The sequence below is a fragment of the Bicyclus anynana genome, chromosome 6 (genome assembly GCF_947172395.1).
Source record: "Bicyclus anynana chromosome 6, ilBicAnyn1.1, whole genome shotgun sequence".
Classification (NCBI taxonomy): domain Eukaryota; kingdom Metazoa; phylum Arthropoda; class Insecta; order Lepidoptera; family Nymphalidae; genus Bicyclus; species Bicyclus anynana.
Genome location: NC_069088.1, coordinates 14,595,213 through 14,617,112, shown reverse-complemented (window position 1 = coordinate 14,617,112; position 21,900 = coordinate 14,595,213). Strand labels below are relative to the sequence as shown.

The window sequence follows — 21,900 nt, the reverse complement described above, 5'->3', positions numbered from 1 at the left end:
TTTGGGAGGTAGAAGGTTTTAAGGATGCAGACCCTTAATCGTCCAAGTATAGTGTTTTTTTATGTTTTCCTAAGCATAATATGAGAAATTATATTCTCAGTCGCCAGTCACTTAGTTTCGCAACAAACCTTAGAAAAACACTGTTTAATTTGAAACTTCAAGGGTTTCTAGAGAAAGGTTGCGATTAAGCCAAGTGTCGAGCGAATGGGGATATCATTTCTCATATTATGCCGATAAAAATATAATAAAATCATACTTTATACTTAGGTAGTTGAGGGTCTGGATCCTTGAAGCCTACAATCTCACGTGCTGGTAATTCATGACGCGACCTAAGATAAGATGAAAGCAGGCTAACTTGTCAGGAGGTGGATGAAAATCCAGACCCCTTTCGGTTTCTACACGACATCGTACCGGAACGCTAAATCGCTTGACGGTACATCTTTGCCGGTAGGGTCAACAACTCCGAAGCATCCTTAAGAGATTTGGAGTCAATTGCGAATTCGCATTTCCGTGTGAAAAGTATGATAATTTCTCTTATTATTCAAAACCAATATTTAGTAGGTACATTGAAACGGTCTATATTCACGCTTGCGACTCAAGTCAATATCGCATTAACCTTTGTTATCAGTTGTACACTATATCAAAGAAGACAAGTAAAATAATAAGTACAACTCAACAGTATAAATACTATTTTAATTAAAATATCATCTGCGTAGAGAAATTCGAGTAGTACAGTGAAAAATAAAGTTAATCGTCAAGATGTGTTTTGGCCTGTTTTTTGTTTTTTGTGTTGCAATTACTACAACCTACTGTATTCCTACGTAAGTGTTAAATTTTGTTTAGAATGTCGTAGGGTTTAACGTAAAAGATATATGTCCGTCAAATATTTAGGTAGGTATCCCTGGTATGTTTATTGTTATATCACAAAAATCTACTATTATGTCGTGAATATATTGTACAACAAATAAATTTAAAATAACTTGGAAAAGTCCATATCATCAATTACAAAAAGCACCGTGAACCACCGACTAATGTGGTTTACTATTTTTCCAACAATGTTCTTATTCACACCTTTCCCCTCTCCTTTAAGAGGAGAGTCCTGGAATAATGAAGGCAAAGGTGGTGGACGTTGAAATAGCTTTTTTTTTCTCTTCTATTAAGAAAAATCTCAATATTTCCCTTCCCAACCATACATTCAATAACAGGAGCATGATTTGGTGATTTTTTTTTAGTGATGACGGTGGACTGATATTTGCTGGTGGTCAGGGCGGCTTCGACAGCAACGTTGGTGGAAGGTAACGTTTCCTTAATCTTTTTCCATTCAAGGATGTACCCAAATTAAAAGGAAAATAATAAAAATAGAGGATTCGAATTAAAACGACCTATCCATTTACTAATGGATGAATATATTTTCACATAAATTTAGTACCTATGTTTAAAACTCGCTATACATTCTCAGGGGCGCAATTATCCGCTCACTTTAATATACTCGCGTCATATTAAAGAGGGTGGATAATTGTGCCTCTGAGTATGTATAGCGAGTTGGTTGACTAAAAATTCCTACCCAAAATATCATTACCAACAGTCACGCCGCGATCAGCTACAATGCTGATTAGGATTAGAATCTGCTTGCCAGGATTAGAAAGAGCTTCAAAAATAATTAGATTTTTAGAATAAATAAAACATTAAAGTGAGAATTGTGAGAATAATATAATACATAAAGGCCGTTGCCGACTTCAGAGAAATTCTCAGTTCAGAATTGTTTTGGATTGGATTGATAATTGAAATAGCTTTACCAATTCTGAACTGAGAATTTACTGAAGATTTCTCTATATTTTTTTCGGAAGAAGAATCTCAATACTTCACAGCGCGATCCAGGAATCAACAACAGAAGCTTGATTTGGTGATTTATTTTTCAGTGATGACGGTGGTCTGACTTTTGCTGGAGGCACGGGCGGCTTTCAGAGCAACGTTGGTGGAAGGTACCATATTGATATCTGTTTATATTCAAAGACTACGAAGCTATCATAGTATAGATATTAGAGATTAGAAAGGACTCTACGTATCTGTATAATGAATGGAATGGATTTTTTTTAAATTAAATTTTGTTATAGCCCAGTTAATGTTCATTTATCATTGATTCAGAGGGTGTAGGTTTTAGTTACATTTTAAGAAGTACAGTAAACATTTAAAGAAATTAAATATCATGTGTTAATACTATACTAATAATGTCTTAAACGGGGAAGGCAAAACATCGTGAGGAAACCTACATACCTATGAATTTTCTTAAATCTCCACGTGTGTTAAGTCTGCCAATCCGCATTGGTCTAGTGTGGTGGACTATTTGCCCAACCTACTTAATTAACTTAACTCTGAGAAGAGACTCGTGCTTAATAGTGAGCCGAATATGAGTTGTTAATGATTAAATTCAGAGTAGATAGGTTAAGTTGTCTAAAAAACCATGGCCGAATTCATAACCAAAGGTCACACTGCGCGCAGCTACTATACTGGCTAGGATTTTTAGAGTATACACCATATGTTTTTAACATTATCTACAAGGTGTCGGTGTTTCTCCTCAACACTGAAAGCTTAAAACTATTTATATTAGTATCATCTAATGTAACCGAATCTAATAGGGCTCATCATACCATTATAAAAAACTAATTATAATTATAAAATTTGATTCCAGTAATCATGGAACATAACTTTTGCTATAACGGCTATCAACATTTTGTACTACATATTACAATGTATAAAAAAAAGCTTGTGATAGCCCAGTGGATATGACCTCTGCCTCCGATTCCGGAGGGTGTGGGTTCGAATCCGGTCCGGGGCATGCACCTCCAACTTTTCACTTGTGTGCATTTTAAGAAATTAAATATCACGTGTCTCAATCGGTGAAGGAAAACATCGTGAGGAAACCTGCATACCAGAGAATTATCTTAATTCTCTGCGTGTGTGAAGTCTGCCAATCCGCATTGGGCCAGCGTGGTTGGCCTAACCTCTCTCATTCTGAGAGGAGACTCGAGCTCGTCAGTGAGCTGAATATGGGTTGATGACGACGACTACTACGATATTAAAATATTTAAAAACATAAAGCGAAAGTATCCCTGTAATTATTACGATTTTAAATTTCAGACGTCTATGGGGAAATCGCGATGGTGGTCACGTGGAAGACTATCCCAATCATAGTGAGGACAGCGGCTATAATATGGGTATTACAGTCAGGTAATTTTGCCATACCGTAATAGACCGAGAGTCTGCGATTGTCATCATCATCATCATCATCATCATCATCATCATCATCATCATCATCATCATCATCATCATCATCATCATCATCATCATCATCATCATCATCATCATCATCATCATCACCATCATCGTCAACAGCCAATGGACGTCCACCTCTGGACATAGGCCTCTTGCATGGACTTCCAAATAAAACGGTCTCAAGTCACCAGCATCCAGCGGCTCCCTGCAACACGCTTGGTGTCGTCAGTTCACCTAGTAGGGGGTCGACTATCATCGCATTCCGGTGCGGAGTCGTCAGGTAGACTAGAAGTTTATTAGCCCAAGCTCCTACCATAGATAAGGTTTTAAGGCTACTAATCTTCAATATTCCAAGAAGTTTTTTGACACTTTGTACAAAATATCAGAGGAATCATATCTCATGTTGCCAAACCGTTAGCTTCTCTTAAAAATCTTAACGTTGTTGTACCCTTACGAAGGTTATAAGAATCTTTTTTTACATTTTATAGGCTAACGCTTGGCTGCAACTATGCTCGACATTACGCGATAATACATTGAAGAAGATGCCTATTTACTTTTGAGTGACTGGCGACTCGAGACATGATTTTTTATATTATGCCGAGAAAAATATTAAAAGACATACGCTTTTGTACTTGGACGGTTGAAGGTCTGGACTCTTGAAACCTGATATATTCCACCACCACCACATCACAAAAATCTAAACTCCAGTCCAAGCAATTGGCTACAGTAGTCCTGTGGTAGTCCGTAATGTCCAATTTACTAACCTAAGTAGTAAGCATTATTCGTATTCCGTAAAGTTCATCGTTAACAAAAATCAATGTCAACTGGGAAATGTCATCTACCTACTTTATGATATCCACGACTGACTGACTGTCTACTACTAGGTATTACGACTACTGACAACCAGTAGGTACTGGATGTCTTCGTATTATGTTCTCTAACATACGTCAAAGTTAGTGAATTGGTAGAGCATTTTATTGAGGCATACATGCACTGTTTACCCAAATTAATATTGATACTTGATAACGCAAATACTAAGCATCAATATTTTTCTCTCAGGTCTGAGACGGACAAAATTATATACTGCGTCGGGTGCACTATCCACAATAACATCGGCAACGGGCTCTACAACAGGAATGAAGTTCACCTAGCACGATATAAAAAATCCATCCCTGCTCGTCCCGTCCGTCCAACCCGTCCCCCTCCCATTCGACAGGGCTGATTACTAGAGAACTTACTTACCAATAATAAATGTTTAAAATATTGAATAAGTTTTCATTTTGCGAATTAACAAAGTTGTTTAATTTCTTAAGATTTTTTCAAGACCCTATTATAATCTTTATATGTAACGATACTCCACAGAATGAGATAAAGGATTGAAAAAAAATCATTCCCACTTTACTTGCAGGTACCCTAAAAAATAAAATTTTTGTTGACTACGGAACCCTATTAGACATACTAAGCTCTGAAGTTATGCATCAGACACACTAAGCACAGAAGTTTAGTTTATATTGGCTATAAGTAATAACAGATTTTAACGGTCAATATACAATTGTTTTTCAAATTTTAATATTAAAGTCAAGTTTTAATAAAATTACGAAATTCTGGCTACCGCAGACTCTCTGACTCTCAATCTTTGACCGATTTTTCGTAAAAAAAATCTTACTTACAAATTATTTATTTAATACAATATTCTTTATAGACATAGGTATCATACCGAAAGATCTGACGAAGTTTCAAGAGAAAATGAGGGATATAATATAAATAATAGGGAATATAATTCTGGTAATCAAGATGGTAACGATAACCGTAACGGCGAAGAACTCAAATATCACGAAGCATACCAAGAGAATAACGACAATAATTATTTCAGTGATGGATACAGAAGTGGTGATAGATATCAAGATAGTAGTTATAGTCAATATGGACCCGAATCGTCTGAAAACAGATATCGTCAAAGATTCGAAAGTGTTGGAGAAATTTATGATAGTAAAGAATACAGAAATGGTAATGGGCATCAAATAAGTGACTTTAGCCGTGATATAGATGGCTATATAGATCGCGAAAGATCCTCAGGCGATAGCATAACTAGTGATGACGCAATTTATAGAAATAATCGTCATGACCGTGATGACAATAATACTGACGACATAGAAACCGGTAATGTTGAAGGATATCAATATGAAGTCAAAAACTATGACAGTGAAGGAAATAGAAAAAGTAAAGTATACCACGGTAGCGTCGACGAGAAAAATGATGGATACAGATTTGCTGCAGGAGACACAGGTATTTATGAAAGATACAAAGGTAGTGTCAAAAGTCGTGATGGTGAAGAAAACAGAGACAGCAAAGAATTTCTCTGGGATAGTGACGGATACAGACTCGGTGAAAGAGACAATAACAATTATGAAGGAAATCAAGATAGTGACATAAAGTATAACGGCAATAGAAATGGATATAGTAAAGCATATCTAAATGGTAATGGTCACAATAGTAATGAATACGGATTTGGTGAAGGAGAAGACATTGATCGTGATGGAAAAGAATCTAGAGGTCGTGGAGGATATGAAGGTGATGACCAATATAATGGTGGTGGGTTCAGAAGTCGTGAAGGGTACCAAAGAAATAACTTTAACTACGATAACAACGATCATAGGGGCCATGGAATATATTTAAGTCTGGGTAGAAACGGCATCAGGTAAATAAAAAATACTTTAATTTTATATCATTCTAATATACCCGACGGACGACGTATTGTTCGATAATGATGAAATTACGATTTATTTAATGTGATAATATTGGAAGGTTGAAGGAAGGTGAAATTTCGAACTTCTATTCTGACGTGTGCAAGCAACTTCATGTTCTTCCTTGCTTGACCGGGTCCGCTAGTATTATTATAAAACCTATTAATTAAATGTTATGTTTAGTTTAGTTATATAGTAGGTACATAATATACTAAAAATTTTAGGTTTAGATAACTTATAAGAGGTTATATACTTTTTCTCTTTTACCAAACTACAGATTTTTAAAACATGGTTTTACTTTTCCGGCAGAAAATCGGCAGAAAATCACTTGGGGGTATATTTTCTACACAAAAAAAAAAAAAATAGTACTCGTGGATCTATGCTGAGAGGAGACTCGTGCTCAACATTGAACCGAATAAGAGACGATGTTTTGATGTTTTGTTTTAAGTGTAAGATTTTTTGTGTACCTATAACTATAATCAATGTATTTCTTACAGACATGAGACTGACAAAATGATACATTGCGTTGGGTGCACTATCCACAATAACATCGGCAATGGGCTCTACAACAGGAATGAAGTTCACCTAGCACGATATAAAAAATCTATTCCTGCTATCCGTCCCCCTCCTATTCGACAGGGCTGATTACTAGATAACTTACCTACATTTCATTACTATACCAGTAAAAATATTTAATAATAAAAATAGATATTATAATAAAGAATAAATATTTCAAATATTTAATAAGTTTTTAATTTTGCGATATTTAAAACAGAGTTGTTTAGTTTTTGAACTTGTGTACTGTTTAACAAACTTCATATAGTTTCACAGAATATGTTTATTTTTTAATCAGGCGTTACACAATTTATATCAGTCAATAATTAAGAATTGCTGTGCTGAATTTAATTATCATTATTTAACTATAAAATTGATTGTGACTGAATATTAAAATAGCTGTCAAAATATACAAAAAAAATAACCAAAGAAAATTATGATAAAAATTCATTTTTCATAAATTTTATTATAATTATCTATGTACATACCTTATAAACAGTATCTATGTACATACCTTTAACACTTTAAATTACACACATTATCTAATACGAACTGATAATACACAAATATTTCATAGAGAATAAAATAATCATTCGAATTCCCAGGTTTGTGGTTAATGGCAATTAAAAATTCCCGTTATTTTCTATCTGTACTTATAATAAAACTGTAACAGCTCAAATTCTGTACATTGAATATATTTTAAAAAATTTTAATGAAGGGCATTATACAATCGATACTGAAGCCAAAAATATTTTTTTCGATTTCTTGTCTGTCTGTCCGTATTTTTTGTTGACCGAGCATCACGCTGAAAAAATTGAATGAATTCAAATGAAACTTGGCACAGTTTGCGACCATAATACGAAGAAGGTTATAGGATACTTTTTATTGCGAAAATAAAATAAGAAGGAGGTGAAATAGGAGTTGAAAGTTTGTTTGGAAGGTCCTTCATATTTAAAAATACGAAATATATTGTTATTAAAAAAAATTAAAATTCAACCCCTAGAGTGGTGAAATAGGGTTTGAAAGTTTACATTGATTTCCACGCGGACGAAGTCGCGGGCGTCCGCTAGTTAACAAATAAAATTATTATTATACTACCAGACGCCACGCGGTTTCACTTGCGTAGATCATTTACGTGGGAACATATAATATAGGTAGCCTATGTTAATCAGGGATGATGTAGAATTCTAATGGTGAAAGAGTTTGTCTAATCAATCAAGTAGTTTCAGAGCCAATTTCAATGCAAACAATCAAACCTTTGCTCCTTATTGTTCGCGTTCGCCTATTTCTTTTTATTCTTTACAAGTTAGCCCTTGACTGCAATCTCATGATGGTAAGTGATCATGCAATCTAATATGGAGACGGACTAACTTGTTAGGCGAAGGATGAAAAACTACACCCATTTCGGTTTCACGCTCAATCACTTAGCGGTACGTCTTTGCCGTTAGGGCGGTAACTAGCAACGGCCGAAGCTTCCCACCAGCCAGGCCTGGACTAATTAGGAAAACCTCAATCGGCCCAGCTGATCCCAGGACCGCCTTCTAGTAAATCCATCACTCATACCACTGCGCCACGGAGGCTGACAAAAAGTTTCATGTTAATTTTATGCATTTCTTCTTGACAGAAATAGCTATCTATGTACCTATCGGTGTAAGACTAAAATCGGTGTAGAAGGTAAGGTGGTTGTACTGTTTTTATCTCGGAATAGGAATTTTCACCTCGTTACTGCAGATATTAATTTCCTTACAAATAGATATAAAAAAGTAATTTGTTTTCATTAAAGTCACTTAAACCTCTTGGTATCTCTGAAACTTTAAATTCATGTCGCTTTTGATCATTGATGACCTCGTTAACGATGCAAGTTTGTAAGGATAGTCATCAAAAATCGTTCCTACTGATTTTTTTCATCGTTAATTTATAAGCTTATTTTTACTAAACACTCATTTAATTTAACAGTCACATTGTTCTGTAAATTCTTTATTGCAGTCTTGCAATTTTTTAAGTAAAACAAACATTCATGAAAAATTAAGACGAATTCAATTAAAAGAAGTTTTCCGGAGCTTGGACGATTAAATGGATTAAATGCTCGTTTCATTTGCAGGCAAATGCTTTCGTTGATCAAAATTCTAAATGCTTTTATTTCAGGTAGGCTAAGTTAGCAATTTTGAAACGTCAAGATTGAGTATTTTAAAGACTCCACCGGTCTACTACAAACTAGCCGGTACAGAAGGCAGGTTCTGCTGAGAAGAGCCGGCAAAAAACTCAACAGTTGCTCTTTAAAAACCATACAGTGTGTAATTTACAATTGATAATATTCTCATTTTATTTTTTTATAGTTTTACTTCCTGTGTGGAGGTGGAAGCTGATCCAATGGCCTCTAAGCACCTTTCAAGTAATTTGTAAAAAATTGTAAAAAAAAGGAAAAGGTAATAAATAATAAACCCAGACTTTAATTTAAACAATAGCAACTTACACTGAAAACCTCATACCTTAACCTTTTAACCTCAAATACCTAATAATATTAAATAATCATTTCTTATCAGTTACAAGACGAGGCATAATAAACCTCACGTCGTGGCAGCACTCATCATTTAGATGAAGATATTTCCATACAGAGCTGTTAATGGTAGTTGAAATTCAAACACGCAATTTTTTTTTTTTTGAACTTTGTACTGTTTCTTTACTTGCTGTGGTTTATGGATTACCGACACCATGGTAAGTGTATAATACATTTCAATATTCTCTCTTGTGAGATTTACGATTACTCTTTTAAGTGCATTTTGTAACCTTGTTTTAATTTTGTAGGTGTAGCCAGTGCCAAAATAACTCTCCGTATAATACTAGGATCAGTATCAATATAAGGTAAAGCTAAAATATGAATGATTATATAATCTTTTTAAATTGATTTAGAATATCATGATATATTATTAAATATTGCATCTTTATTATTCAGACTTACTATTTTTATACTTATTAAATTTTTGACTCTTTTTTTTAATAAATTTTAACAATATTTAATTACAAAATACTATTTAAAAAATCACTTTATTATTACAATTTCTTATTTCTAATAATACAGAGATGACACCAGTTACGGAGGATGTAGCACATGCAATGGTGTTCAAAGAATCAATATGGCTGGTAGTGAATATGATGTTAGATATCAAGGCAGTAGCAGATACAATAGTGGCAATAGATATCAAGGTGGCAGCAGATATGGAACTGGTGGAAACGGTATTGAGTGGATAAATATGGGTAATAGTGAAGAAGAAAATGATAGTGAGGAAAGTAGTAGCAGAAATGGAGGAGGTAGTAGATATGAAAGCAGTAGCAGATACGAGAGCAATAGCAGATATGAAAGCAATAACAGGTATGAAACTGGTGGAAACCGTATCGAGAGAATAAATATGGCTGGTAGTGAAGAAGAAAGTGGCAGTGAAGAAGAGAGTAACGGAAATGGAGGCAGATATGGAGGTAGTAGTCGATACGATGGTAGCAGCCGATATGAAAACGGTGACAGAAATGAGGATAGTGGCAGATACGGAGGTGGTGATAGATACGAAGGTGGCAGCAGATATGAAAGTGGCAGAAGATTTGAAAGTGGTAGTAGATATGAAAGTGGTAGCAGGTACGATTTAATTCATGTTTTTCTTTTTTAAAATTTTCAGTACAGACTTAATGAACTTAATAGGGTGTGTATTCATTATTTTAATGAATTTAGGAGAAGGCTTTTTAATACGTAAAGAGTAAAATATTTAAAATCAAAACCAAAATTAATTTGTTTCAAGTAGGCTTAGTTTACAAGCACTTTTGAAACGTCAAGGTTGATTATTTGTAAAGACTACCACCGTTTCGGAAGGCAAGTTCTACTGTAAAGAGCCGGAAAAACCGAAAAATTTTCGTGTCTAACTCAATTTCAAATGTCAAACTCCTCCTAAACGGCTGGACCGATATTTATGAAATGTTTGGTTCATATCGAGTAGGTCTGAAAGTCAAATTACATTATAAATTTAATGTAATGGTACGAAGTTGTATAATTCATTTCCTCTATCATTTATTTGTATATGTATTTTTTTTGTTTTAAATAATCTAAAACACTATTAAAAATTTGTAAAAAAAAATAGTTGTATGGATTTAAAATATTTTTTTTTTCTCAGATATCAGCCGGACGGAAGAATACACTGCGTTGGATGCACAATCAATAATAACATTGGTAATGGACGCTACAACAGGAATGAAGTTAACCTAGCACGATATAAAAAATCTATCCCTACTACCCCGACCCCTCCTATTAGAAGGGTAGGGTAGCGCGAACTTATTATACAGTTACGTTTTAAAAAGATTCAAAATCGATTTCAGTTTATACTACTCGTATATTGCGGAACAAAAGATAAGAATTTTAAAAATATTTAGACATAAGTACAAGAATTAAAGACAACATGACGAATAAATTATTGCATTATTATTTGTTCTTTTGTAGTATTTTTAGGTTTCATCATCATTCATTCATCATTATCAGCCGATGGACGTTCACTACTCGACATAGGCCTCTTGCATGAACTTCCAAACAAAACGGTCTCGAGCCGCCAGCATACAGCGGCTCCCTGCAACCCGCTTAATGTCTTCGGTCCACTTAGTGGGGGGTCGATCAACACTGCGCTTTCCAGTGTTAAGTCGCCATCCCAGCAGTTTGGGACCCCAACGTCCATCGGCTCTTCGAACTATGTGGCCTGCCTATTGCCACTTTAGCTTCGCAATTAGCTTCGCTATATCAGTGACTTTAGTTCGTCTGTCGATCTCCTCATTTCTGATTCGATCACGCAGAGAAACCCTAAGCATAACTCGCTCCATCGCCCGTTGAGTGACTTTGAGCCTTCTAATAAGGCCCATAGCTAGCGACCAAGTCTCAGATCCGCAGGTACTGGCAACACTCACTGTTCGAAGACTTTTGTCTACAGGCACTGAGGAATTTCGGACGAAAAGATGTCCGAAAGATGAAGATGATTTAAGCTTCATGTGCCTCTATTACACCGATAATCATGCCCTTCAGACCATAATATAGCACTGCAGCTTGGCAGTATAAGGGTACTTTTCCACCAGAGATGTGCTACGCTACGTTGCTATGGATGCGTTTGGTATCAACCAATCATATTCATTGGTGCACATACTCGTAGCTTAGCACTGGTGAAAATGGATTCAACTAAGATATGTTTTTATATGGAAGCATCAAGGATGCGTGCTATGGATGAGTGCTATGGATACGTACGTGATTCAAAATAGAAAATTTTGAAAAATCCGAAAAAAAATATACCTAACTAGCGGACGCCCGCGACTTCGTCCGCGTAAAAATTGATGTAAACTTATCTACCTCTACCTTACCCTGCTCGTAAACCTACCCAACCCTACCCTACCCTATCCCTACACTTAAATTACCCCTACCCTACCTCTTTCCTACCCCTTCCCTACCCCTATCCTATTCCTACCCTCAGCAAAATTGGTCCAGCCTTTTGTGCGTGGTGCAATGACCAAAAGACTATAATTTCCCAAGCGACTTCTATGCTAATACTAATAAAGAGGTAAAGTTTGTGTGGTTGTCGGGGGTAATCTCTGGATCTACTGGACCGATTTGGAAAATTCTTTTACCAATAGAAAGCTACATTATTTGCAAGTGTCATAGGCTATGTTTGGTCCTCATATTCACACGGGAACGGGAACCACGTAATTGAAACCGCGGGGCGTCACATAGCGGCATTTCTGCGACTTTCAGAAATTTTGTATTATCTCCGAAACTATATAACTAATTAACATACTGTAAAGGGCAAATCTTATCTCTATAATATCCTTGTGATTATTAAATCATTTATTTTGATAAGGATTTAAGTTTAGTTGTGTAAATAATGACGTAAACCTTAGTTTAAAATTTAAATAATTTATTAAAGTACTAAAGGTACTATATCTGCTAAAATATAAAAGATAGATATATGGTGTCGCGGACTTTTTTGTAGAACTTTTAAAGGTTCAAAAAGCCTCCATACATTTATTTCAGTTATACGCAATGGTTGAGGCAGCGCATGCGAATAAGTAAGTTTTTCGGTCCGACCTGTAAGAGAAAACCCGCGATATCTCAGTAGTTATATATGATAGAAATATAAAATATAGCCTATATAGCACTCCCCGACAACGTAGCATTCTACTGGTGAAAGAATTTTTAAAATCGGACCAGTAGTTCCGAAGATTACCCCATTTCAAAAAATTGTTACAAACTTACAAACTTACAAACTTTACCTCTTTATAATATTAAGTATAGATAGGGATTTTTGGAAAACTATTTAAATAAGTTTTAGATAACTAGACGATATATCTACCATTTGCGTCTTATCCATTAATTACGAGACACCCTGTATATTAGTGATTAGGCTATAATTAGACTATGTGATAATGAAAAAATAATGATGAAATAATTTATAAATCAGCCCAGTAGTTTATAATTTATAAATCGTAATGATTATCTAAATATTATTTTTCACCGTGAGATAATCGGTAAATATAATGGTATTTTTAATTACCATTAAAAATTCCCATTTCCATGATAATAATCATTTATCAAACTTGGGTATCCATAGTTCTAAAATAAATAAATATCTATCTATCTAAAACAATAATTTTCAAACCATTAGTGTTTAATTCGTCAGCATTTTTTAAATGACAAAGGTCTGACCTCACAGGCTCTCTCTATTCTCTCCTTAAAGTAGAACTACTGTGCTAAAAAGGTCAGTTAGCCACGGCTAAAACTTTATACCAGATTAGAAATTTACTAGAACAAATTAAACCTGGCTTTGGAGTAGTATTGTCTAAGCCTTTTTAATTTTTAATTTTTTACTAGGTAATAGGTATTTACTATACCTACCAGCGGACCCGGTCAAGCTTCGCTTTGACTTACGTGCGCTTCTTCCCTACCCCTACCTTACCCCTACCCTACTTTACCCTTACCCTACCCTACCCCTACCCTAGCCCTTCCGTACCCCTAAAAATTCGCCGTAAAACAATCGTCGTACTTCAAAGAATATTCTAAAAAAGAATTAGTCAAAACGGCCGTTTTCGACATAGATTTTTATATTATAGAGGTATAAAGTAGTGACATCAAGCGGATTACAGGAAGCCGCTGGAAGCCGCTGCTATTAAAAAACTCGGTTTCTATTTAGCGGCCCTCGTCTTACGTCTCGGGCCCTAAAAATACCTCGTATATAATGGGTCTTTTTAGCCCCTTGTCTACTATTATTTTATTGAGATCAAACGTATTGAAAAAGAGATAATCGATGTATACGTAGACAAAGACGTGGGTGTTTGCTAGTAAACAATCCAATTTTTCAATTTGACGTAGCTGTTAATATTGTCTGAGAGTAATCTGGTTATATTTGACCTCTCTCTGATGCCAAGCTAATTAAAAATACTCTGGGTTTTTATTATTAGGTATGTGACCATTTATCATTATATTGTAACTCGTATATAAGCGCCTATTCGAATAATACAAGTCAGTGTTCCATCGCACATTACTACTGACATACGATTCTAGTGCAATTTTCCTAGAATTTAAAAATAATAATTATGAAGGCCTATCTTGTTGTTTGCCTTAGCGTTGTCGCTTTGTTTTCTGCTGCCAATGCGGTACCATGGTAAGTACCTACCAATGCGGTACAATAACATCTTTACTTATTATATTAAATTGTAATCAGTAATCATGGTCAATAGACCACATTATATCAATTATAATTGTAATATTGGTTTGATGATTCAACGTAGTAGATTTATTTATTTAAAGTCTTCATATTGCCTGCTAAACGTGAGCGTTTTTGAAGAAATGCCAAGTTTTCTGGTCATTATAAAGTTTTAAGCAAGTCTATCTTGTGTGAATGTTGGTAAAATTTCTTTACTGAATTACTGATGAAATGAGATAACGTAATTTACGTTAATTATGATTCTATATTATAATTTTAAATAACGTGATATATCCAAAATTGAAATAATGTTGTTTAAGCGTGTAAATTTATAATGATAATATGATACAAAAATTCCTTCAAAACATCAATTTAATTTTAATTATTTTAAAATATCAATAAATTACAACATACTTATTTTTACAAACGTACTTTTTCTATTACCTATGCCGTTATTTGTCTGAAAAACGATTCTTGATTAGAAAAAGTATTAATAACACATTTTTTATTTCTAGCGGCGCTGGTCCTTTGGGATTGACGTACTGCGGGAAAAAATGGGAAGATTACTTTGATGGCAGGGAGGTTTACGGTGGAGACGATAGAAGATGTACAAACTGTGGCGGCAGCAGCGGAGCAAGTGCTTATGGTGGTAGTAGCTACGCTGAAGGCGGATACGCGAGTTCCCAAAATGGAGGGCAAGGTACCAGTTATAGCGCACAAGGTGCAGCCAGCTATGCCAGCAATGGCCAGAGTGGCTATGAAGGAAATACTGGTGTTAGCTTTAATACTGGTGGTCAAGGAACCAACTATTACGAACAAACCCAAGGCGGTAGTACCAGCTATGATGCTCAAGGACAAGGTAGTAGTTACGGACAAGGCAACACTGGTATTAGCTTTACTACTGGTGGTCAAGGCACCAACTATTACGAACAAACCCAAGGCGGTAGCACTGGTTATACTGCTCAAGGACAAGACAATACTGGTGGTGGACAAGGTACCAACTATAATGAACAAAGTTATGGTAATTCAGAAGGACAAGTTAGCAGTTACGGTGAAGGTAATACTGGAATTAGCTTTACTGTTGGTCAAGCTACTGGTAGTGGTGGTTACGTGGATCAAAGACAAGAGGCCAGTTATGGTCAGGCCAGCGCTGATGGAGGCTTTACTTCCGGTGGCCAAGGAAACAGTTATGCTGGTAATGGTGGACAAAGTAGTAGCTATACAGTTGAAGGACAAGGTGCAGGTTATGCTACTAGTAGTCAGGGTACCTATGGAGCAAACAGACAATGCATTACCTGTGGAGGATCATCGGTTAATAATATTGGCAATGGAAGAAACAACAATAATAGAGTTTATGCGTAAAATAATTTATTTATTAGCGTTTTAAAAATATAAATTAATTTAAATTATAATTTCAGTAAAATCAAATTGTGTATCAGTGCAGATCTTTGTATTATCTAGGTAACCATTAATTATTATTTATTTCAAATAAAATAAAGTATTACTTTTACTATGTTACGAAAATATTCCTGTTACTTTACCTAACCAAGATCCTTTTACTTTTAATTAACCTACGGTGCTTCATTTTATATTTTTTATCGAATTTATAAACTGTTTCCCATCAGGCATACGCTACGCAGGCTACGCGAAAGCCCATTTTTTATAATACAGCAAAGTTATAGTACGGGTGATTTTAGATACCAGTGCTTCAGAGAACACGTTAAAACTCTTCTCATCAGTTTTAATCATTATCTTTAAATATATTATCTGATAGGGATCTTCAAAGAGTCAACCATAATTATTAGTTTTAAATAACATTCAGTCCTCCTGCAGAGCTTTTAACTCCAAGAAACCGGCGGTCATCCGCAGACTCAATAATTTGCGCCTTCTCTATATATTCTCGCTCTAACAGTAGTAAAAGCTTCTTATGGTGTTGATTGAAACCACTAACTAACCACTAAAGGAATTTTTCACATCAGACTAGTAGTTCCTGAAATTAGCGACTTACAGACAGACAAGGCGAAACTGTAAGAGTTCCTTGTGGACTACGGAACCCTAAAAACTGTTAAGGCATTAAATGTTTATATTTCCTTTATAACATATCAATGACATTATACATCATCATAACATGGACGAGCACGAGTCTCCTCTCAGTATGAAAGGCAGGCACCCAATGTGAATTGGCAGACTTAACATACGAAGAGAATTTATAAATTCTCAGGTACGCAGGTTTCTTCACAATGTATTTCCTGCACCGTTTGAGACACGTGATATTTAATTTCTTAAAATGCATAGGTATAACTAAAAAGTTGGACGTGCATGCCCCTGACCGGATTCGAACCTACGCCCTCCGAACCGAACGCAGATTTCATATCCACTAGGCTACCATGCAGTGGCGGATTTTGGCGGATTCAAAGGCTGAGAGATTTTAGGGGGCGGAAAATTTGACCCATAAAATATTAGTTTTACTGAAATAATAAAAAAAAATATCATTCATCATCATCATCATATCAGCCGATGGACGTCCACTGCAGGACATAGGCCTTTTGTAGGGACTTCCAAACATCACGATACTGAGCCGCCTGCATCCAGCGAATCCCTGCGACTCGCTTGATGTCGTCAGTCCACCTGGTGGGGGGTCGGCCAACACTGCGCTTACTAGTGCGGGGTCGCCATTCCAGCACTTTGGGACCCCAACGTCCATCGGCTCTTCGAACTATGTGCCCCGCCCATTGCCACTTCAGCTTCGCAACTCGTTGAGCTATGTCGGTGACTTTGGTTCTTCTGCGGATCTCCTCATTTCTGATTCGATCACGCAGAGATACTCCTAACATAGCTCGTTCCATCGCCCGCTGTGTGACTCTAAGCCTTCTTATGAGGCCCATAGTTAGCGACCAAGTCTCGGAACCATAGGTCATCACTGGCAACACGCACTGTTCGAAGACTTTTGTCTTCAGGCACTGAGGAATTTCGGACGAAAAGATGTCGCGAAGCTTCCCGAATGCAGCCCAGCCGAGTTGGATTCGACGGTTCACCTCTTTCTCGAAATTGGACCTACCTAACTGGATCATATGTCCTAGGTATATGTATTCGTCTACAATTTCGAGTGCAGCGTTCTCAACTATAACTGGGTGGAGCGATACATGAGCATTACACATTATTTTTGTTTTGCCCATGTTCATTTTCAGGCCCACCTGTTGAGAAACGCTGCTGAGGTCATTGAGCATGGTACTAAGGTCATCCAGAGTCTGTGCCATGATGACTACATCATCCGCGAACCGCAGTTGAGTGATGTACTCGCCATTGATGTTGATGCCAAGTCCGCTCCAGTCCAGAAGCTTAAAGACGTCTTCCAGTGCGGCGGTAAATAGCTTCGGAGAGATCACATCTCCCTGACGCACTCCTCGCTGCAACTGGATTGGCCTCGTAGTCTGATCCTGAATACGGACTGACATAGTGGCGTTTTCGTACAAGCACTTCAACGCTTGGATATACCTGTAATCAATTCGGCATCTCTGCAATGACCTTAGCACAGCCCAGGTTTCCACCGAATCGAAGGCTTTCTCATAGTCCACAAACGCTAAGCAAAGTGGCTGGTTATACTCGTGAGTCTTCTGTATAACCTGCCGCAGCGTATGGATGTGGTCTATGGTACTAAAGCCTTTTCGGAAACCGGCTTGTTCGGGAGGCTGGAAGTCGTCAAACCTATTAGCGAGACGATTCGTAATGACTCTCGAGAACAATTTGTAAACATGGCTTAGCAGCGAGATGGGTCTGTAATTCTTCAGCAAGGTGTTGTCACCTTTTTTGAAGAACAGAACCACCACGCTCCTATGCCACGCCCCACGCTCCTATGCCACGCCACACGTTGTATTAAGTATATATTAAGAGAGACAAAGTGTATGTCTGAAAGTGTAAGGATATTATATTTTATTATTTTGTTGGTACTGTTGGTACGTAGTGTGTAGTAATAAAATATTGAATTAATAAATGTATTTAATTAATATTATTAATTACGAGGGTGTCAAATAAGGAATTAAAAGGAGCGGCAAAAATTGGACAGCGTAGGTACTGGCGTCAAATTATATATATTACTTTATTTTATGACATTTATCATTAATTCTTCTTTTTAACATGGTAATCACCATATATATCACCTAGACGACTATTTTCATCATTGCTGCTATCACCTTAATAATTTTCGATATCGCTACCTCTGCTGTATCCTATACTTCCACTTCCTCCTTGACTGTCTCCTCCAAAATCGTTACCATTATTTCTATCTTCTTCATACGTGTGACCTTTTTTGAAATTTGAAATTAATTGACTTCCCCCACCATCTCTATATTGGAAACCTCTGTTTGCACCTTCTATAGTTTGATCACCGTCAATAATATTTCCATTAAGATTATCATCATGTTTGCTGCTACTGCCGTTACTAACATGGTCATTTGCTTGAATTTTGGAAGCATTGTTACCATCGTTGTCTACTTCAGAAGTGTGACCACCGTTCCAACTTCCTTTATTGGTGCCAACTTCGTTGTTAATACCTCCATTATTAACTTTGTTGCTCATGCCAATATTGATGGCATTAGTGTTGTCTCCGTAACTATATGTTTTATCTTGGTTGTTATCTACAACAAAGCGTCCACCGTCGTTGCATGGTCTTCCATAGGTGCAATCGTTGTAGAAATTTTCGCCATAGCTACTTCTCCTATTACCATAGGCTCCAAAAGTACCACCTCTGTTTCTATCTCCATAAGTGCCACCAAATGCATAATTGTAGCTTCCACCTCTATGTAAATTTCCATCTCTACCTCTGACGTTTGTATTATCAGTATTGTAATCGTAGTCAAAGAAATCTTCCCATGCTTTTCCACAATACGTTAAACCTAATGGACCAGCGCCGCTGCAACAAAAATAGATAAGATTTTGCAAATTAAAAACCAAAAAAAAAGTTAATAGGTTCCGTTTACTTAACTTGAGTGGATATTTAGCATAACGTTTCACCTCGTAATACAATGAACTAAGAGTCCGTAATAGCCAGACCTTTCTTGTTTTATAAAAGCTAAAAGTTTTTAAGCACATAATTCTATCATACGTAAGAATAAAATCCATTTATTTCACGTAGGCTTAGTGTACAAGCAAAGTTTGTGAATATGTAAGGGGTACTTAATCTCTTGGTCTACTCTATCAATTTTGACAATTACTTTACTTTAATTGTTGTACGTGAATACGTAAACGTTACAGTACGAGTACCTATACACGATTGAAATCGTGAAAATTCGCCTGCCCAGGCTTTGTCTTTCGATTTCACCCAAGTACATTACGCGCGGCCTCCGGCCGTGCGCGTGTCTGTCCCCAGCCGCGATATAACGTACGCGATATAATGATTTGTGATCGCACCTCCAGTTGTGGCTTCGGCAGGGCATTTTACTTAAATAAATAGGTGCGGCCCCCGGCTGCGCGCGTAACTACTCTCCAGCCGTGGCTTAGCGTAACCTGGCTTTCAGTAATGGATTTGTGATCTAGCCTTCGGCCGTGGGTATTTTATCTAAGTAGGTAATATGCGTGGCCTCCAGCCAGAGAGTGTGCGGCTAGAGGCCCCGCATATTTTGTACTTAAGTAAACTGCCCAGCCTAAGCCTAAGGCCACCGACCCTCATTGGAGCAGCGTGGTAAGCTCCATAATATCTCCCCTCTTATCAGAAAAGGGGCCCTGTAGTAAATCGTTAAAATAGACTGATAATGACGAGAGCATTGTTTATGAAAGTACGGGAAAGACATTGATTCGCTCGACCGCATTGAGTTTTTAAGGTCCCGCAACTGTCTGGTCTGTGTAAATGGTGTTTGTTGGTATCATTTAATAGCTCTTGAGATGCCCTTTCCAAACGAACGAGTATATAGCCCATATATTTGGACTTGGCATTTTGACGCTTTTTTTTGATGTTTTTTTTTTCTTTTACGCAATTTCTATTTTACACTAATATTTTGTATTTTATACAATAGATAGGTTATAAAATGAGCTAACGATTATCAAGCTCGTTTGTTTGATGTACCAGACGATGCATTTTAAGCAAGTTTTTTTTTGAAATTTTCCATGTTTCCCCCAGAAGTGACTAACATATTCAAATTTTATCTATTCACGATACATTTCTGTATTTGGGTCACAAGAATTGATATATGTACCAAATTTTAATTGGACAGGTCCAGTACATTAGGAGAAAACAGACAGACTTTAAAATGTGCGCGAGTGACATTATAAGGGTTCCGTTTTTGTATTACGTAACCCTAAAAAGTAAGCCAGATTATTTGTTAGTGTCATAGACTATTTTTTGCCCATATACGGAACACAGGGCATTTGTTAGTATAATATAGAACAGAATACACTATTTTAAAAGTCTATGATAACCATATCAAATAGTTGTTATACGTACCATGGTTTTGGATTTGCGTTAACGGCCGAAATTAACGCTACACTACTAAAAATTATTACTAAAGATGTCTTCATAATTATTTTATGTTCAGCAGGAAAATAGGTTTGTTTGTGTTTTCATAAACAGTCGGCCACTAAACAGACAATGTACGAGTTAGTAAATTTATATTCCAGGGATGACCTCAAAGATAAATTTACATGACAGGAAAACCCCAATATTTATTAAATGATGCAGCTTATTTTTAAAACGAAAATTTTACATTATTCACTAATACTCGTAATACTTATTCGGTCCATACAAAACTGAAGTGGCAATGGGCGGGGCACATAGTTCAAAGAGCCGATGGACGTTAGGGTCTCAAAGTGCTGGAATGGCGACCCGTAAGCGCAGTGTTGGCCGACCCCCCATCAGGTGGACTGACGATATCAAGCGAGTCGCAGGGATTCGCTGGATGCAGGTGGCTCAGTATCGGGATGTTTGGAAGTCCCTACAAAAGGCCTATGTCCTGCAGTTGACGTCCATCGGCTGATATGATGATGATGATGACTCGTAATATTTAATTATAGCTTGGCAAGTTCGTTGATGACACTCCTATGATATACGGGCGACGGGGAGCGAAGGACTGCGCGGGTGTGAAATCGTGCACGCAGGGCAGAGGCTGGAAGTGGGGTGCATCAGTTGTGGGTTTATCTGTCATCGCTACCCGACTCCAGGCCCCCACGGATCATTGGAAGTGTTACGAACGAATTTGCCAAGCTATAGTAACGTACCTATGGACTTAAAGTTATTGTTCCACATAATAATATCGTCTGGCTTGCTAAGCTTTGTATAATTGTACTAGCGGACGCCCGCGACTTCGTCCGCGTGGAAATCAATGTGAACTTTCAAGCCCTATTTCACCAACTTAGGAGTTGAATTTTAAAATTTTTTGAATTACAGTATATTTTGTATTTTTTTTTTTATGAACTAATTTTTAAAACTGTAACTCTAAAAATGAAGGACTTTCCATACAAACCCTTTCTCATTTAATTTTCGCAATAAAAAGTATCTTATAACCTTTTCCGTATTATGGTCTTAAACCGTGCAAGTTTCATTTAAATTCATTCAGTAGTTTCAGCGTGATGCTTAAATAAAAAAAAAACACAGACGGACAGATAGACAAAAAATCGAAAAATAA

At 36.6% G+C, this 21,900-nt stretch overlaps 5 protein-coding genes across 5 annotated transcripts; 4 read left to right on the top strand and 1 right to left on the bottom strand.

The window, feature by feature from the left end:
* The first annotated feature begins 6 nt into the window (after window positions 1-6).
* LOC112057223 (uncharacterized) lies at window positions 7-4,579 on the top strand. Its single transcript, XM_024097717.2, has 5 exons — window positions 7-821; window positions 1,233-1,295; window positions 1,920-1,982; window positions 3,139-3,228; window positions 4,333-4,579. The coding sequence occupies exons 1-5, from the start codon at window positions 760-762 to the stop codon at window positions 4,493-4,495; spliced, it is 441 nt and encodes a 146-aa protein (XP_023953485.2). The 5' UTR covers window positions 7-759; the 3' UTR covers window positions 4,496-4,579.
* Window positions 4,525-6,662, top strand: LOC112055715 (TBC1 domain family member 5 homolog A-like). Its single transcript, XM_052882205.1, has 3 exons — window positions 4,525-4,544; window positions 4,976-5,971; window positions 6,515-6,662. Exons 1-3 carry the CDS (start codon window positions 4,525-4,527, stop codon window positions 6,660-6,662), a joined length of 1,164 nt encoding a protein of 387 aa, XP_052738165.1.
* A 2,995-nt stretch (window positions 6,663-9,657) lies between these two features.
* Window positions 9,658-11,000, top strand: LOC112055709 (uncharacterized). Its single transcript, XM_052882158.1, has 2 exons — window positions 9,658-10,200; window positions 10,730-11,000. The coding sequence occupies exons 1-2, from the start codon at window positions 9,707-9,709 to the stop codon at window positions 10,878-10,880; spliced, it is 645 nt and encodes a 214-aa protein (XP_052738118.1). The 5' UTR covers window positions 9,658-9,706; the 3' UTR covers window positions 10,881-11,000.
* Window positions 11,001-14,086: 3,086 nt separating this feature from the next.
* On the top strand, window positions 14,087-15,811 carry LOC112055707 (keratin, type I cytoskeletal 9). The gene is made up of 2 exons (XM_024095894.2): window positions 14,087-14,245; window positions 14,803-15,811. Exons 1-2 carry the CDS (start codon window positions 14,178-14,180, stop codon window positions 15,647-15,649), a joined length of 915 nt encoding a protein of 304 aa, XP_023951662.1. The 5' UTR covers window positions 14,087-14,177; the 3' UTR covers window positions 15,650-15,811.
* Window positions 15,812-18,265: 2,454 nt separating this feature from the next.
* Window positions 18,266-20,860, bottom strand: LOC112055714 (keratin, type I cytoskeletal 9-like). The gene is made up of 2 exons (XM_024095901.2): window positions 20,724-20,860; window positions 18,266-19,196 (listed from the first exon to the last, which is right to left on the bottom strand). The coding sequence occupies exons 1-2, from the start codon at window positions 20,795-20,797 to the stop codon at window positions 18,479-18,481; spliced, it is 792 nt and encodes a 263-aa protein (XP_023951669.2). The 5' UTR covers window positions 20,798-20,860; the 3' UTR covers window positions 18,266-18,478.
* Window positions 20,861-21,900: the final 1,040 nt, after the last annotated feature.

What these genes read in the sequence shown, in the direction of transcription:
- LOC112055715 (XM_052882205.1), top strand. Translation starts at nt 4,525, where the DNA reads ATGTTTAAAATATTGAATAA. An exon ending in ATGTTTAAAATATTGAATAA is followed by an intron (nt 4,545 to 4,975) that starts GTTTTCATTTTG and finishes TATTCTTTATAG; the next exon opens with ACATAGGTATCATACCGAAA. An exon ending in CTGGGTAGAAACGGCATCAG is followed by an intron (nt 5,972 to 6,514) that starts GTAAATAAAAAA and finishes TATTTCTTACAG; the next exon opens with ACATGAGACTGACAAAATGA.
- LOC112055707 (XM_024095894.2), top strand. Translation starts at nt 14,178, where the DNA reads ATGAAGGCCTATCTTGTTGTTTGCCTTAGCGTTGTCGCTTTGTTTTCT. An exon ending in GCTGCCAATGCGGTACCATG is followed by an intron (nt 14,246 to 14,802) that starts GTAAGTACCTAC and finishes TTTTATTTCTAG; the next exon opens with CGGCGCTGGTCCTTTGGGAT.
- LOC112055714 (XM_024095901.2), bottom strand. Translation starts at nt 20,797, where the DNA reads ATGAAGACATCTTTAGTAATAATTTTTAGTAGTGTAGCGTTAATTTCG. An exon ending in AACGCAAATCCAAAACCATG is followed by an intron (nt 19,197 to 20,723) that starts GTACGTATAACA and finishes TTTTTGTTGCAG; the next exon opens with CGGCGCTGGTCCATTAGGTT.
- LOC112057223 (XM_024097717.2), top strand. Translation starts at nt 760, where the DNA reads ATGTGTTTTGGCCTGTTTTTTGTTTTTTGTGTTGCAATTACTACAACC. An exon ending in CAGAGCAACGTTGGTGGAAG is followed by an intron (nt 1,983 to 3,138) that starts GTACCATATTGA and finishes TTTAAATTTCAG; the next exon opens with ACGTCTATGGGGAAATCGCG. An exon ending in AATATGGGTATTACAGTCAG is followed by an intron (nt 3,229 to 4,332) that starts GTAATTTTGCCA and finishes TTTTTCTCTCAG; the next exon opens with GTCTGAGACGGACAAAATTA.
- LOC112055709 (XM_052882158.1), top strand. Translation starts at nt 9,707, where the DNA reads ATGGCTGGTAGTGAATATGATGTTAGATATCAAGGCAGTAGCAGATAC. An exon ending in AGATATGAAAGTGGTAGCAG is followed by an intron (nt 10,201 to 10,729) that starts GTACGATTTAAT and finishes TTTTTTTCTCAG; the next exon opens with ATATCAGCCGGACGGAAGAA.